The sequence below is a fragment of the Corvus brachyrhynchos genome, unplaced genomic scaffold (genome assembly GCF_000691975.1).
Source record: "Corvus brachyrhynchos isolate BGI_N302 unplaced genomic scaffold, ASM69197v1 scaffold18, whole genome shotgun sequence".
In the NCBI taxonomy this organism is placed as follows: Eukaryota; Metazoa; Chordata; class Aves; order Passeriformes; family Corvidae; genus Corvus; species Corvus brachyrhynchos.
This window is the reverse complement of record NW_008246064.1, coordinates 5,427,801-5,444,326: the sequence shown is the minus strand read 5'-3', so window position 1 is coordinate 5,444,326 and position 16,526 is coordinate 5,427,801. Positions and strand designations below refer to the sequence as shown.

The following is a 16,526-nucleotide window of genomic DNA, read 5'->3' as shown; positions in this document are numbered from 1 at the left end:
CCCTTTGTAGAGCCAGGTCAGTTTCTTGCTGTAGATTTGTACAACATGGTGGAGACTGGATCTTTGCTACAGCATCCAGGCAGTATTATTAAAATCTAACATTAAAATACCGTCTGTGCTTGCATTTGTAGAACTACTTCATGAAGCCAATAAATGCTTTTTTATCATTGCAACCAGATATTCTAGCTAAGGCCCCAGTTTATGTATGGTGCTTGCTTTCTCTTTAATATTAGTGTTACAGCTGTAGTTTCTGCTTTTTAAGTATTACTTCAGTGTAGCATACTGCCTTATTTCAGGTAGTGCTGAAAACCTTATGTTAGATCTTTTCATTTCCATAGAGGTCTGCTCCTTTAAGTAAAAAAATTTTTTAAATGGGCTAAAAAGCTAATTCCCCATTCTGGGTAACACTACAATGCATATTGTTAAAAAGCAGTATTCTTAAGCAAGTATTCTTCAGTTGAAAGTTGGAGCTTCTTTTTTGTCTGCTCAGGCACAATTGCTATTTGAGAAAAATACAAATTAGAAAATCATTGTATGTTTTAAATCATCATAGCTTGCTGAGAGCCTTCTTCTCAGTGGCCAGTACTTGTCAGCTTTACCAGGATTTTTTGCACCCTTGTCACATCCATTAATTTTCTCTGTAAAATCTTCCTCTTAGACAGTGTAGAGGTCACAGTGTTGGTAAACCTCATTCCACTCATGGTCCTGTGGATATGCTGCAGGAGATCACTGCAGTACAAAGCAGAGCTGATTCTATTACTATGATAATACCGTTTCTTAAATAACTTGCCAGAGTCCTTAACTTCATGTAATTTGCTTTGGCAAGACAGAAGTAGCAGGACTTGAAAAGTTCTGCATTACTTGCAGTGTTTTTCTTGTCCTGTTGTAATAAAATACTGAATGATTGATGAGCACTGTGTGCTTTTGTGTTTATTAGAAAAATCAGTGCCACTCTGAAATATGACAGCTGAATAAATGTGTAATTTTTTTTGAAGGGCTTCTTTATAGATTTCTTTTTCTAGGCTGTTCATTGTTTATATGATAGTTCTTTCTTAGATTTAAAAAAAAATAAGTTTTTTACTTTTAATTTGAGAAAAAATAGCGTATGAAATGAAAGGTGGTTAATGTGTAACTCAACACTGATGACACTGGAGATACCTCTTCAGTGATACTGTCTTTTCAGATATCTGGTTGAATGGAACCTATAACATCTGTCAAATTAGAGAATTCTTAGGTCACTTGGAGATACAGAAGTTAAAGGTCTGTGTGTAGCTGGGAGGTACAACAGCGATGTGCCTGGTGTCACATCTCGCATTTCCTGTTGCCAGAGCCGGGCTGGTCAGGGCAGTTCACAGCTGCATGAAAGCCACCTTAGGAATGCATCTGGAGTGATGTGCAGTAACCCATGCACCCAGAGGTAGCCAGATGTGCTGCCATTCTATCTTTAGAGCAAAATACTGAGTGTTTTATTCATTTATGCCCAAATGTTCCTTTGTAGGTTGGACAGAACAGCTGCCAGACACTCCGGTTGAGGAGTCTGTCCCAGCTTCCGAAAGTACTGAGAAAATAAAAAAGCGTTACAGGAAAAAGAAAAATAAACTTGAAGAAACCTTTCCCGCCTACTTGCAGGTAAAGCTGGTGATCTACTTCTTGTGTTGTAAATCCTTTTAAAAGCCTGATCTTCATGTGTTGTTTCATGGTTCATTTAAACCATTAATGTGTCTATTCTGATTCCAAATTGATCATTCATATGAAATGTGTTTTCTGTAAAGAACATTCATGGGCTTGCATAGAAATTTGTATATTATGGTAAATCTCCAGGATTCTGGTGTTCCTTCTCAATGTATTTGGATCTCTGCTTGTTCTGAGAGATGAGATGGGCAGAAGAATCGTTTCTTTGCTCTCTGTACTGACATACGATGTTTCCAGATTTAGCCCTAAAGGACATCTTAGCCTGATCATGCAGCTTCCTCAACTTCTCATTTTGCTTTTGGAGGATTATAGAACATGATTTGATAGGGGAAACTTGTTTTCCTACAGTTTATGGGTTTATATGCCCTTCATCTCCCTACCACAATAATGTCTGCTCTTCCCTCCCATTAATTTCATGGTGTCCTTAGCAGGTAGGAAGCAGCAGTTGTGGATAATAACCAGGATATTAATGGTGACTGAGCAACTTCCCTTCCATTAATCAGGTTATAAACTGACTAGTTTATATATATGTATCTCACTGAGGATATTATTTGACTTTTTCTTTTCGGCCACCTTCTTCATGAAAACTTTCATTATCATGTAGATGTTCACCAAACTTCTTGGCATGAACTGTATTGGAATTGGAAGCAAAGAATTAACAGAGAGGCAGAATATTTTCTCTTGAACAAATAACTTGTATTTCATAAGTAGAGAAGTGACTTGGAAAGAAAATACTTAAACAACATTTCCTTTGGATTAATGAGGATAAATATTTTTAATGCATGTTTTACTCCTGTAAAACATACAACATTTCTTAGATTTTTTGTTGTTATTACAGTAATTGCTACCGAAAAACCTATTTTTAGATTTATTTTTAAAACTGTATCCTAAATCAAGATTTTAAAGACAACATGGAAACAGAGAGGTTGTTACATAATGAATAAAAGTTGACTTGAAAATTTGATAGGTTGTTGTCAAATTACTGATCATTCAGGCTTAAGTGAGTGATAGCTGTTACATAATATTTTAAAAGCCACTTTTATAATGTAAGTTAAACATCTCCAGGTGTTTTGTTACTGCATTTAGACATGAGGATAATTTTGTGAAATACTGTGTATGGTCATTCCTAAAATTGAACCACAGTTGTTGATCAAGTTGCCCAGTAATGTCCCCCTTCTTCAGCTGTCCTTTTTGTGCAAGGAGAAATATTTTAAATAATAAACAAAGTGTGATAGATAATAACACCACATTGGTACACTGTCTGTGCCACATACGTGTAAGAAGATTAAAGTTTTTCTTTGTAATCTAAGGCATGAATTTAATCCTAAAACTTTGGTTTGTAGCTTCCTCAGGTAAATTGTAGCCACTCCTCATAGCCTGGAAGAGATATTGCCATACTGGAATGCTTGTGAGACTGAGACTGTGTTTTTATCTTACTATTAATCCTTGGCTTTTAATTTTAACTTTGTCATTTACCCAAATTTTTCAGCCAATACAGTGTTCTTCCTACATTGAATTATTATGTCTCCTTTGCAGGAAGCTTTCTTTGGGAAAGACTTACTGGATACCAGTAGACAGAACAAGATGAGCCTGGATAATTTACCTGAAGAGTCACTTCCACTTTCATGTAAAACAAACTTGGCCACCAATTTCTTGGATCCTTCATCTGACCCTCTTCTTAGCTCCACCTCCACTCCAGCTCAGGCAAAACTGGGACCTCAAGGTATACAAACCTAAAGTTAGTGATAATTCAGTAGCTTGTTTTTATTGTTGTAACTGGGGCTTTTCCACTCTCTCTTCCACTTTTCCCCCACTGTTTATCTGATGTATTTTTCAGCATTCTGTATGTGAACTGTCCTTGTGAGGTTAACTAACACTGATATTTAGTGAGATTCAGCTCAAGGGCTCCAGCTGTTTCAGAAAGCAGTGGATAACACAACAAGTGGCACTAAAAGCAAATCTGCAACATCTTAACTATAACATCCATGGCTATAAAATCCATGAAAATTAGTTCTGTGTAAGAACAATCATACAGTTCATTATAGATGAAAACACAGTTACTCTCATTAAAAGATATTTTTAGTAGTCTAGTGAATACTAGTTGGATGAATATCGTCCAGCTTTTCTTTTCTTTACTGTTTTAGATGATTTTAGGTTGCCAGTCTCCTCGGAATTTTTGTTTCACCATGTCCTTTCTGAACATGAGTGCCCTTTCCAGGTACAGTTTGTAGCCCCTAGGCAATCGTTTGCTTCTGCTATTGCAAAACCTTACTGAAGGTTCTGCTGAGAGTTTTGCAAGTAGCCAGAGGGTTGTAAAGTGCTGCTGAAAGAGCAGCCTCACACAAAAGAGCAATTAAAGCCTTACTGTCTCCTCCAGATTATTTTTTCTCTGTGTCTTGTAGTATATGCTGTTGGCTAGAGGTGTCTTTATTTTTAAAAACTGCTGTTATTTCATGTGCACATTAGGTAATTTATGGCTTGTGTTTCAGCTGATGCCCAAAGTTTTTCCATCTGAAACTGTTTGCACACACTTATCACAGTTTCCACTATCCGGAGAGTCATTTGAAGAAAGGTCACTTACTTGTGCTTGCTATTCAATGAAAATCTGCTAAGTGAAAAGCAAAAGGCTACATTATAATTAAACATTGATTCGTCTACAGTTGAAGTCGTGAGTAATAGACAATGCAAAAGTTCCCCTGAAGGGGAAGCTGCTGGAGAGGAGTGTTTCATGGTCTGTATTTCTTTAGTTCCAGCATTACAGGAAGATAAGCTCACTATGACATTTTTCCACTGTGGCTTTCTTTTGAAGCTAGAGAAATTCAACTTCAGAGGTCTTTGCTGGCCTATCCAACTGCAAAATTGAAGTCACTAATGTGTTCATGTGCTATGATAGTACAGGGCTTCAGAAATTCATGAAGTTGATGTTAATTTAATGATCTATTTTTCCAAAGTTTGGAAGTTCTTCATAAAAAAGCGGAGTTGTAAAACTTTGTAATTTCTTCTTCTTTTTATTCAGAAATAAGTAATAAAGAGGTGGCTATTAATAAATAAATCACTAGCAATGGCTTTAGTGGATAACCTATCTTCCCCATTTGACATGTGAGACACTCAAAGGACCGTGCTTTCTGGCCATAGGAATGTTCTCCACAATTGTCTTGCAACTGTTCAGACTTCCAGCCAAAATTGTGTCCAGATGGAAGCTGTTTGTTGTACTTAGAGCACCAGTGGGTGAAGTCATCTGCCGGTATTGATCAGTTCCAGTGCAATTCTTAACTCTTCGTCTCTGACTTTGTGGGACACAGTTATGTCCACAATAGCGTCCCCCTGTGTGAGGAGCCCTGGTTCACTGGCTGATTGCTGAGCTCCCTTCTGGCTGGAGTTACAGAGGAGCTGCAGATGAGACCAGTGTCCCAGGGCACCTGTGATGTTTTCATCACTCCTATACAGACCTGGCTGTGAAGCAGGAACAACATGAATTGTTTGTTCCCTGCACTGGGGGCCTGCAGGACTTTGTTGTCACCAACTGTGCTGTTTTCCTACGGTACTACTTCCCACAAGGATTTCTGACTCCATGAGAGTCCTTCCTTAATTGCACAGGTCTTTTCCACAAAGAAAATATTTTTCTCTTGTAAACTCCACTTGTGTAATCCCAGGATTAAGGGTTAGATATGTTTATCTTCCAGAGAGCTCTCAAGCATCTAAAGAAGTGACTATGCTCTGCTTTCCAGCAGGTGTGTAGCACTGCTGGGGAGGGCAGCAAAGTGTTCAGGCTGCTCCTGAACTGACAGTGCATTTCAGGGTCATGTTCTGTGATTTATTTGTTCTCACACCTTGGTTAAGAGTAGCTGAACCTTTCACTAGCTAAAATTGCAGTAGTGATGAGGATTGGCAGAGCTGGACAGAAGAGGGGTTTGGGAATCGTGTTTTTACTGTTAATTTCTAGAGAATGTGACTGAAGTGAGCTTTAGGCTCCCAGCCCTGATTTTTGTCCGGTTGCTGGTTTTATTTTCAGTTAGAAAAGTCACCTTTCCTGTGTTTTTATAACACCTGGCACTCTATGCACTCTGTTCTGAATGGCAGCAACCCTTAAAATCACTTCCAAGTGCTGGAGCACAGTGCAGAGTTTTGCTCATGAGTCTCCCTGTCTGTTCATGGGTGAAGTTGAAGCTGTTGATTTGGATCTCTTGCATTCTGAGGACTGTCTGCCTCTCTCTTGAGTTTCCTGACCTGTGTGTCCCTGATGGAAGAGAGGCCACTTGATGAGGTGTGTTTGTGAAGGCTCTGGCAACGTGACCTTTCCTTTAGTTTGAAATAGCTTAAATTCATTGTATTTTTTACTGGAAGTGCTGCAAAAGTCATCTGTTCAAGTGGGGTCTCCAGAGAATGCTAAAGAAATTGTTCCTAGACAAAAAGAGAGGAGTTTTCTGAGTCTCTGCAACTGGTTCAGGTGCTGCTGGGACATTTTATAGCCAGAAACGTTACTGTGTGATTAAACATCTTGGGATGGCTGCAACCCTTGGGAGAAGCATTTTTATGATTTTAGAATTTCATAAATAAACAAAAGTAACTGCATTTGAGGGATCAGGATCACAAGATAGCATTAGAACTGTACTCTTAGAGATCCAGCATTATAAGCAAATTATTTTCCTTTTTGCTTTGTCTTGGCTTTCATCTCCATTCTGAAAAGAGTCAAATTAATGAGCAGTATTGAGCTATTTGTTTGGCAGCAGATGTCAACCAGCTATTGATTGTGATCTGAAGCAGCTGACTCAAGTGATTCCGTTGTTTCCAAGATAATATTTAATACACATAGAATTAAAATAAGGAAAAAAAGAGAAGAAAAGAAGTAAAAACTTGCTTTAGATTAGATGCCTTCTGTGAATTTTATGGGTTATAGACTCCATCCCTCTTCTATCACCAGCACTCAAGTCTTTTTTATAGTCTTAACAAACTCCATTTTGAAAGGAGGATGGTTTTTCCAGTGTATCTCATCTGAAGGCCACTGTGGAATCTGATTGCCTTCATAGTTAGAGACCCTCTAATTTGAAGCCTGAATTTATTCATGGCCAGTTTGTAGCTACAGGTGGTAAACATTTCATCTTTAAATGTTACATCTTTTCACCTGAGCTCTTCCCAGCTACTTACACAATATATTTATGTTCAAATTAGAAGCTGAAGTTTTAGGGACTGTTCCTGAGCACAAGGGCTATGGAGGAAAGCGCCGGTAACATAAAATACTAGAGGAGAATTAAAGGCTGCAAATACAGTCCCAGTGCTTCCTTCATGGGCTTTTTTCTCCCTGATACTTACCTGCCTTCAAGCAGGAATTCAGGAAAGTGAAGGGCTAAAATCAATCTTTCAGCCTGCTCAAGTAATTACATCACCTTGTGGTGCCTGGTGTTACTTGCATAATTAGACCAAATTGCCAGAAGGGAAACAAGTATCTGAAAAACCCAAAACAAACTTTAAAATCCCCCAAAAAACAACCCACCAAACCCCAACAACTACGTTCTGTTGAGAGCCTTACATTTAACAGTACTTTTTGTCAGGTACACAAAATAACTATGCCCGCAGAGTGCTGTGGTTTTGAGGCACTTTTAGATAGTTTTGCTGGTATCAGTAGGAGCTGTATCTTGTACATATGTTTAAATGGACTGATCTGCGTTGGCATATTAATCCATCTTGTTGAGTGGCAAATATAAAACCTGATTTAATTAGAGTGGTTTCACCTTGTCTGCATTACAAAAGTAAAAATGAAGAATAAAAATAGTCAAGTGAAGAAAAGTAATTTTCATTTTGACTTGGTAATGGAAGAAGGGAAAAGGTTTGTCTCTGAAAATCAGCAGAAGGAGCTTGTAATTCGTTGTTAAACTTAGCAGCTTGGGAAGTAGCCTCATGATAGAAGTAAATCCTTGGCACCAGGGTCTGAATAAAGCTGTGTATTCTCCTGGGGTAGTTGGCTTGAAACAATGGGAAATATATCTGTGTATGTGTGAGATGTGTGTGTTCTTTGGCTTTCTGGTCGTCTTCAACCTGGCCATGTGTTTGTTTTCCACGTTGTATATTTTATGATTTGTATTAACTCCTTTTTTCTGTTTAATTTATATTTGCCATCTCATCATATTTCATTGGTCTGGCAGTGTTTGCTCATGTAGTCATGACAGTCTGCAGTTTTACTGAAAAATATTTTTCTCAGCTTTTATTTGTTTGTCAAACATTTTTTGCAAATGTTGCACATCTGTAATAGTCCAAAACAACTAGTTAATAAAACCAGATGGGCCATTTGGAATAATTCCTCTCTAATGAATTGGAGGTCAAGAAGATAATAGTATCCAGAATTTATTATTTAATATTAAAGAATTTATTGCTAGACCAGGCCAGTTTTTCCTAGATGGCAAAAAACCATGACATTTCTACCTCTGGCCATTCTCACGCCTTCAGGTTTTCTTCTGATCTTAAAAGTATCATCTGCAATTTCCATTTATTGACTCTTGCTTTTTACGCTTAGATTTCACTTCCCTATCAGGGTGTAGTAACTAGTCACTTCTGTATTAAGAAGGAGAGTGGTGGTAAAAGAACTGATCTACCTTTTTTTTAAAAAAAACACTTTTTTTAGATGTATAGAACACAGTGGGCTGTGTCCTATATAAAAAGCATTTGTTGACTTATACATTCATGGGCCTTTGTGTCGTAGAGGCTGCAGGTTCAGAGTAGATTTTGGGATTATTTTTCCCCTGAAATCATCCAGTCTTTGTTTCACATTATATGATTACATTATCACTTCTAAAACCACTAACAACGTAAGCACGTGCAGATGGCTCAGTCCTGGCAGGGAGGGGATGCTGGTCAGCAGAGTCTCTGACCCTAGGAACACTTGCAGCTTAACCCACTCCAGGAGGCCCTTAGAGCCTGGTACATCAGTGTTTGGGTTTGCAGCTCAAGAGCATCACCAGAGTGATGTAGAAATGTTGATTTTATTTATTGCATCTTCTACAGGCAGCACCGATGATCCTTTAGCTGATCTTTCTGAGGTCTTAAATACTGACGATGATATTCTTGGAATACTTTCTGATGATTTGGTAAAGTCTGGAGATCATTCAGGTGTGTATGTCCATAGAGTCTCTCCAGTAATTGTTTCCTTTTTTTTTCCTCTTTATTATAGAAATATTTGTTGTACTGTATCTGTAGGTCATGCTCTAGGTCGTTTCAGATACAATTTTCATATCTTAATAATACCTTGGTTTGGAACAATTTTGGTTTATTCTACCATAAAAATGCCCAACCTTGTCAGCATTTTGTTTTTACTTGGCTCTTTGCTTTGCTGCTTAAGAGAGGATAAAATGTAGCTGCCGTTGTCTCTCATACCTGCGTAGCTTTTTTCAGCATGCAGCTTTTTCTTTTCTTTTTTTTGTTTTCGTGTTGTAATCATCCATTTTATCTGGTTTGGGTCCTGTAGGTCTTGATTTATGCACTTTCCAGGTTGAGAACTCACCCTCCCCATTTGGTAAGAATCTAAACAATGGATGATCCATGGTTAGCAGTAGCCCTCTTTCCTAGTGGTTTTAGCTGAAAGAACTGCATGTGTAGAAACTACTTCTCCTTTGCTGTGTCACTGATTCATGTTTCATTTTCCACTCTGTGGTGTTCGAGTCTAACACAACCTCTAAACTCTTCACTCTGCCTTTAAGAGTCCTGCATCGAGTTTTGCTTACAGCTTTTGAAAACCTTCCTTAGTTTTTTGTGTTCCATGATACAAACCCATGCATTTTCTTGCTGCCACTGTAAATATTACTTCCTGTAGTAGTATGTAGTTTTTATCATAGTGGTATATTATGTAAATGAACAGCATTTTTACCAATGTGAGTATACTAAAGCATGATTAAAGCAGTCAGCATCAATCCTTTTGTTTTCACTGGATAATGGTTCATCACTCTATATAAAAGGTTGAGAATAAGTAGAATGGCATATTTCATTATTTTTAAATTCAGGGAGTTTTGGTATCTATTACAGAAATATATTTTAAATGCTGTGGGATATAGTTCTTTTTTCCCAGATTTTTCTCATTTGAGAGATTTATTGACTTGTAAGGGATGGTAGGAAATTTATGTAGTGAATTATGTTTTCTTAGTGCCAACAAATCACTTTGATGTAGCCCATACTAGTCAGGATTTGTTTTTGAAATAGAAACTTTTACAGCTTTTTTTATATTGGCTACACAGCATTTCAGTAGATATTTTTTGTAATACCTCAAGTGAAGAACATTTGAAGTGAACCTTAAGGTACATGAGGATGAACCATGTTTACTGCTGGTGTGATTCTTTTCAAAGTGTGAAAAACTGTTAAAGTGGAACTCTATACTGAAACCTATACATTCAAAACCATGCTGAACCTGAACTCAGTAGTCTTACTTCCCATTCTTCCTGTTGCATTATATTTGATTAACATTCCTCAAACAATACAATAAACTGGAGGTAAAGAGTGGGAAGGTTTTTTTACGTTTTCTAACCAATGTTTTGTTTTGCCTTGCCTTTCAAATAATACAAACTCGTGGTTTAGTTGACAGCTCAGTTCTAGGGGAACAAAACAGGGTTTATGCTCTTTTTTCAATACTAATAAAGTTCTCTATTTATGTCTGACTTACTGTTCTTTCTTCCTCCAGCTGGATTGGATATTGGCCCCATCTCTGATGATCCTTCTTCTCTGCCTCAGCCCAATGTCAACCAGAGCTCACGGCCACTGAGTGAAGAGCAGTTGGATGGAATCCTCAGTCCAGAACTAGACAAAATGGTCACAGATGGTAATTTTTTTGTCCTTAATTTTGGCCTTCTAGAGAACTTCAATAGAAATGATATTTTCTTTCTTCTTCCCCACAAATGTCACATCTCTATATTGTAACAGACCTGTTTGGACTTGGTTGCACAATTACTTTTATTGCTTCCTCTGATGATTCCTTAACCTTTGTTGCCTTTACTTTGTCCAGGTGCTATTCTTGGCAAACTGTACAAAATCCCAGGTACGTGTTCTGATTCTCCTTGTCTTTTATGGAACACAGTTCACAAGCAATGCCAGCAACTCATGCAGAGTTTTTTTTTTCAGAGCTGGGAGGAAAGGATGTTGAAGATTTGTTCACAGCTGTGTTGAGTCCAGCAGCCGCACAGCCAGCTCCTCTACCACAGCCTCCTCCCCCACCACAGCTCATGTCTTTGCACAGCCAAGGTATGTTCCGCTGGTGCTTTTGTGAGCAGCAGGAGAGTTGTGCACCTTTTAGATGCTGATGTGGAAGTAGGACACACCTTACGCTGTGAAAATTGTGGAATCTGCCATTGTTAATTTGTGAAATACTATTCTAAACCTGTTCTGAAGGGAGTATGTGATTAACATGCATGTAAATATTGCTAATAGAAAGGACAGTTATTTGAGATTTTTCTGACATATCGATGCTTTTATTTTAGCTGACACTTTGATGGTTTGAAAATTAGTCTGTGATAAAACATGTGTTCTCTCCTGACTTCACTCTTTAATTACTTTTGAGTAACTCCTCAAGGGTAAGGCAAGAGTCCGTGTAATACTGATTTACTGAGTCTTAATTTCTGTAAGAATGCAGTTTAATATATTAGCTAGTCCTAATAGGGAGGAGGTTAACTTAATTTAGAATTTATCTTGGAAATTATACTTTATTTTTCTTCATTACTACTAAAATTATCATGACTTGATAGAGCATATTCTTTCTTATATTGAAGGCAAGGGACAGATTGATTTTATTTATTGTTGTTACCAGTAGAGCTATTTTTTTAAGCAGTATGTGTGAGTGTAATTGAATGTGCTCCTTTTCTCATCAGACATCACCTCCAGTGGGTTTTCCCTGAGCTCATGTAAAGAGTGCCCATTCCTTTATAGTGGTACTACAAGAAGTACTATGCAAATTGATTTGACCAGTGAATTAACCATAAGAAGAAAAGTGATTTGTTTCCTAGTTGGATCAATTTTCATAAAAATGAAGGACTTAAAAAACTCTTAGAAAGGACAGTGTTTAAAGTAACTAATGGGTTGATTTAAAGCAAAAGGTAATATAGGTACCAGTGTCTGTTTCCCAGTTACTTGAGTACCTGGAGATAACTCCAGTATTTGAGCTCTGTAAGATTGTTCAGCTCCTCCCTGTGGGAACTGCCATGATGACAAAGTTTTCGATTTACAATGTGGTTGTATTACAGTGGAATGATCCACATGTTTCTGTGAGATAAATCCTTCAGTAATGGGGCAGCTTGCATCAAGTTTCAGCAATTTCAAATAAAATTATTGCTCTCTTCTCATCAAGATGTGATGACACAGTGCAAACCAGAGGCCTGACTCTCCATTCTGTTTGTTTGCCAGGGCTTCACAGTTACTGTGTTTACCAGCTATAATAAAGTGCATTCTCTTAAATTTTGTGTTGCTTACAACTGCAGTTGCTGCATAGCTTATATAACCTTCAGATCAGAAAGAGTCTTCTAAAATGGGAGAATGATACAGTGTCATCCTGCAGATGCATCTGATTCCTGAGCTACTTCTGTGCTTTTAAGGAAATACTGGGGCAACAGTTACAATCCACTTAAGTGATGGGATCTAAAGGCCAGAGTTAATTCTGTGTAGTAACATCTGCAAATACCATCTGCTGGAATGAATCCGCCTGTGCCACATTTGTAATACTGTAATCAAATAAATAACATTTTCTGCCTTCGTACTGCTAGACTGGACATTTAATTAGAAAATGCTAATGCTCATTTGAGTAGAGTTATCTGTTTCATTGCCTACAAATTAGGGAGTTAGTAGATAATGAGGCTTACTTTGGTACAATGCTCAGGAGTCTCAGAAGAGGAGATGTTTAATTCAGGTGGCTAATGATAATCCTGCAAGGACTGAAAACCACCTTCTCCATGGCTTGCTGCTTGGATCTGGGTGTAACAAATATGAAGACCATTAGCTTTTAAGTGTATTACCTCAATATAAAGTGCACTAGTGTGGCATGGGCTGCTGCAAAGTTTTTGGAAATCCATTTTTGAAAAAAGTTTTATTTTTAGATGAGAAAAAAAAAATATGTGTAGGGATGTGATACAGTAGAAAAGAATCCTTTAAGCTTATAGGGAATGATTTAAAACTGATGTAAAATCTTTCCCAAAAATGTAAAGTCAGCACTGTAAAATTTTGAAGCAATTAGTTTTTCATTAGAGTAGACACTGTTTTCTCAGTGAAAGGTTCCACCTCTGCAGAAGCAGTCACCCTTTAAAACAGTAATTTAAACTTCTTATTTCCAGGGGAGAATGCGTTTCCAAGAGTGCCCCTCATGAATGGTCTGATTGGCCCCAACCCTCATCTCCCTCACACGGCCCTGGCTGCTGGAGGTGGGCTGGGCACCTTCTCTCCCATTACCCAGCAGCCATACAGTGATGCCAGGTAAGTCCAGATAGGGAATAAAAGATGTTTATCGTATTTAGCATTAAAATAAAGTACGAGTAACAAAAACACTGGGCAGTGTTGTTGGTTACTAATACTGTGATATTATTAGTTCTTGAAAGCCACCTCAAAACCTTGTATATTCTTGCAGCATGTTCACTACTGATACAGCAAACAGAATAAGTACTGCTAATTGAGGGTTTGTTTTGTTTTTTTGATGCAATCTATAAAACAACCCCCTTTTCTCCTCTGTCAGGGATAAGAATCCAGCATTCAGTCCAATGGTGAGTGATCCCAACAGCTCATGGGCACCAGCTGCTCCACCCCTGGAAGGTGAAGGCGATACCATGTCCAATGCTCAAAGAAGCACCCTGAAGTGGGAGAAAGAAGAAGCTCTGGGTGAAACGGCAACTGTAGCACCTGTTCTCTATACAAATATCAACTTCCCTAACCTGAAGGAAGAATTTCCAGGTGAGTGATTTACTGAATCACGTTGGTAATTTTGCAGTAATCGGTGTATCTTGATTGGAAGTATCTAAAATAGACTAATTGTAGCCTTGTGTATTGACACATTTTTTGGTTGCAGACTGGGCTACAAGAGTGAAGCAGATTGCTAAACTATGGAGGAAAGCAAGCTCTCAGGAGAGGGCTCCCTATGTGGTAAGAAAAATTCCCACCTGCATTTGTATACTTCCAGCAAACATATATTTCATTTATAAGATTATGTTGTTTTGGTTTTTTTTGTTTTTAATAACACAAGTTGTAGATTTAGTGGAAGCTCCCTTACTCCAAGAGTACCTTTGTAATTTGACCTCTGAATCTGAATACTTCTACCTGCATTCTTTGTTTGTCATTCTTGGAATAAACTCGATTAGTACTGTGCAACCTAAAGACATCAGCTGTGATGAGAAGGTCTGTGGCTTCCACTGCCTCTCAGCTGCATTTGATTCATGTCTCAAGTCTTCTTGGCTCTGTCTGTTTCTACACAGAATCTCACTGGTTTATTCAGAAGGATAGTAGCAACTGATCGTGAGATTCCTCTCCCTTTCATCATCCCCTCTCACTGGACTCTTCTTTTTTCCCCATTAGAGTTGCTGAAGTCTTTCAGCCATTGAACTAACAATTCCAGAGGTGTCAGTGCTCGCATCCCTGCTTTCCTTGTTTACTTCTACTCCTTGTGTTCCTGCTTTAGTGTTCCCCTTCTTTGCTTACTCTCTTGTATTGCTTGGTGATGGAAACTCTTCTGATATCTTGCATTTTGTGGGGAGCATGAAAGACTCCATTTCTCTCTCCAAAATAATTCACCTTCTTCACATCTGAGTCAAGTGAACACAGATATTTGTAGCAGCTGTGTGGAGTTACATGGTCATTGATTCCATCCTGCAGAACTTCTGCCATTCAAATGGGGTGACCCTTACGCTTTGTGGACGTCTCTGTTGAAGCCTGTGTACATCCAAATCTCAGAACCGATATTATTGATTCTTTTGGACCTTCCCTACCATTGTTGGCAGATGTTCTTTTCTTTAACTTCCTGGCACACCTCCATTCTCTCCTGGTTCTTGTCTTTGTTTCTTCATAGCAGCGATTGGATGATCATTCTCACTTCACAGCTCTCTGTGGATTTTGCAGTTTTTGGTCTCTTAGCCTTCCCCTACCTGCCCTTTTTTTCAAATAGTCCCACCAGTAATCGAACTTGATTCCTCTGCATGTTGATGACTCAGAATTTAGTAGTACTGCCCTCATCTCCTGCTGTCCAAATTTAAAAATTCCCCTTATCTCTGACAACTTCTAAGAGTATAAATCATATCCCAAACTAAGTGTGAGAAGTGGAGTTCTTGATCTTCCTGAAACCTTTCCACTTGAAAGAATAATTCTCTCGTTTCTTCTTTGTATCACTGAGGCATCATCGTTATTCTGCTTTTTATTCAGTGTTGCAATTTTAGCACCTTTGGAGCTTTATGTCATCTTGCCTGTGGAATAGTTAATCTTGGTGATTCCTTCTTTGTAGTTATTTATAAGATAATACCCACTTAAATGGGTGGCATTTACCACTTCACAATTATTTCTACTACTGATTGCTTTATTTTTCATTGTTCTTAAAAAATGCGATCCTATCCTTGTGATGGGTATCCAAAAGTCAGGAGCAAAAATTATTTCCCATATGTTCAGGAGGAGAGTGCAGGCTCCTGCACACCAGTTTTTACACTGATACTAATCATAATAATGTAATTATTATTAAAGCAAGATGTGGTTAATTCATCTCAGAACAGTTCTTGTGCTCCTGCCATGCAGCTCCTGCTGGAGTTCCTGGCATTGTGCACACAAGAAGCTGCTGTGGTGCCTCTCCTGAGGGACTTGCACTCTGAGGCGTTGAGTAAAGGCTGAAATGAAATGCAGAGGAGTGTTAGTAATTTTTTTACTATAGGCTTTTTGCTTAGCATGCACGGTCCTATCACTTACAGGGGAAAATGACAGTGATTTTTCTGCTGCTGTGACATGGGTGCTCTCATCCATGTCACTGTTTCATTGCTGGGGGGGAAGTATTAAAGCCTTTTCCTCTAGTCAACTCCTACTTGACAGCTGCAAATAAATTTGTGAAAAAGAGGATGTGGGGGTTTGGTTCAGAAAAGAAATCACATCCTAGATTGGTGGTAAAACAGGCTCTTTGAAACTTCTATTAGATACTTTAAAGTGTCACTATGGCTGTAAAATGCCTCATTGAAGAGGAATTGCTGTGTCTCTGTACAGTTTTTCCTGATCCATAAGCCCATGTCCTGTGTTTATACTGTTAACTGTTAACAGACTCAGATCTTTAGAGGTCATTTAATGGACTAGACTGTATTTTTCTTGTCGTTGATGTTCTCCATATTAGGGGCCTTTATTGATCCAAACATCATCTGCTGTGCTCAGTCTTCACATTGTAGACCACACCAATATGTGATTTGAAAGGTAAACTGGTGGGATTAATGATTTCTTGGCACAGCACAGTGCCTGGAACAGACACTCTCCTGTATAGAAAAGCTTTGCTAATAGGTTTACTAATTTAGTAATTGCTAGTAACCTCTTAGTTCCTTCCATATATGTTAAACACAGAATTTCTATAGAGGTGAAGTATTTTCTGTTTGGAATTATTTTTGAGGTGCATAATGTCATTTCTACAAGGATGTGTGTGATTAAAACAGGCTGTACAAATAATTTGGTGATAGATTTTGTAGGAATAACAGTGTGCAGTGTGCACACTCAGTAGAAGAAAATAAGGCTAACTGCATTTTTTCTCTTTTTCCAGCAAAAAGCCAGAGATAATAGAACTGCTTTGCGCATCAATAAAGTACAGATGTCAAATGACTCCATGAAAAGGCAGCAGCAACAGGATAGCATTGATTCCAGCTCACGCATCGACTCCG

At 38.3% G+C, this 16,526-nt stretch overlaps 1 protein-coding gene across 1 annotated transcript in view; it reads left to right on the top strand.

Moving 5' to 3' along the window:
- KMT2C (lysine methyltransferase 2C) overlaps positions 1-16,526 on the top strand; it is a 193,942-nt gene that overhangs the window by 144,118 nt on the left and 33,298 nt on the right. Inside the window, exons 26-35 of the mRNA XM_017746748.1 lie at positions 1,499-1,629; positions 3,229-3,415; positions 8,689-8,793; positions 10,352-10,489; positions 10,673-10,705; positions 10,789-10,908; positions 12,984-13,122; positions 13,379-13,593; positions 13,709-13,782; positions 16,409-16,526. Coding sequence (XP_017602237.1) covers positions 1,499-1,629; positions 3,229-3,415; positions 8,689-8,793; positions 10,352-10,489; positions 10,673-10,705; positions 10,789-10,908; positions 12,984-13,122; positions 13,379-13,593; positions 13,709-13,782; positions 16,409-16,526 — 1,260 coding nt within the window. The remainder of the gene's footprint in view (positions 1-1,498; positions 1,630-3,228; positions 3,416-8,688; positions 8,794-10,351; positions 10,490-10,672; positions 10,706-10,788; positions 10,909-12,983; positions 13,123-13,378; positions 13,594-13,708; positions 13,783-16,408) is intronic.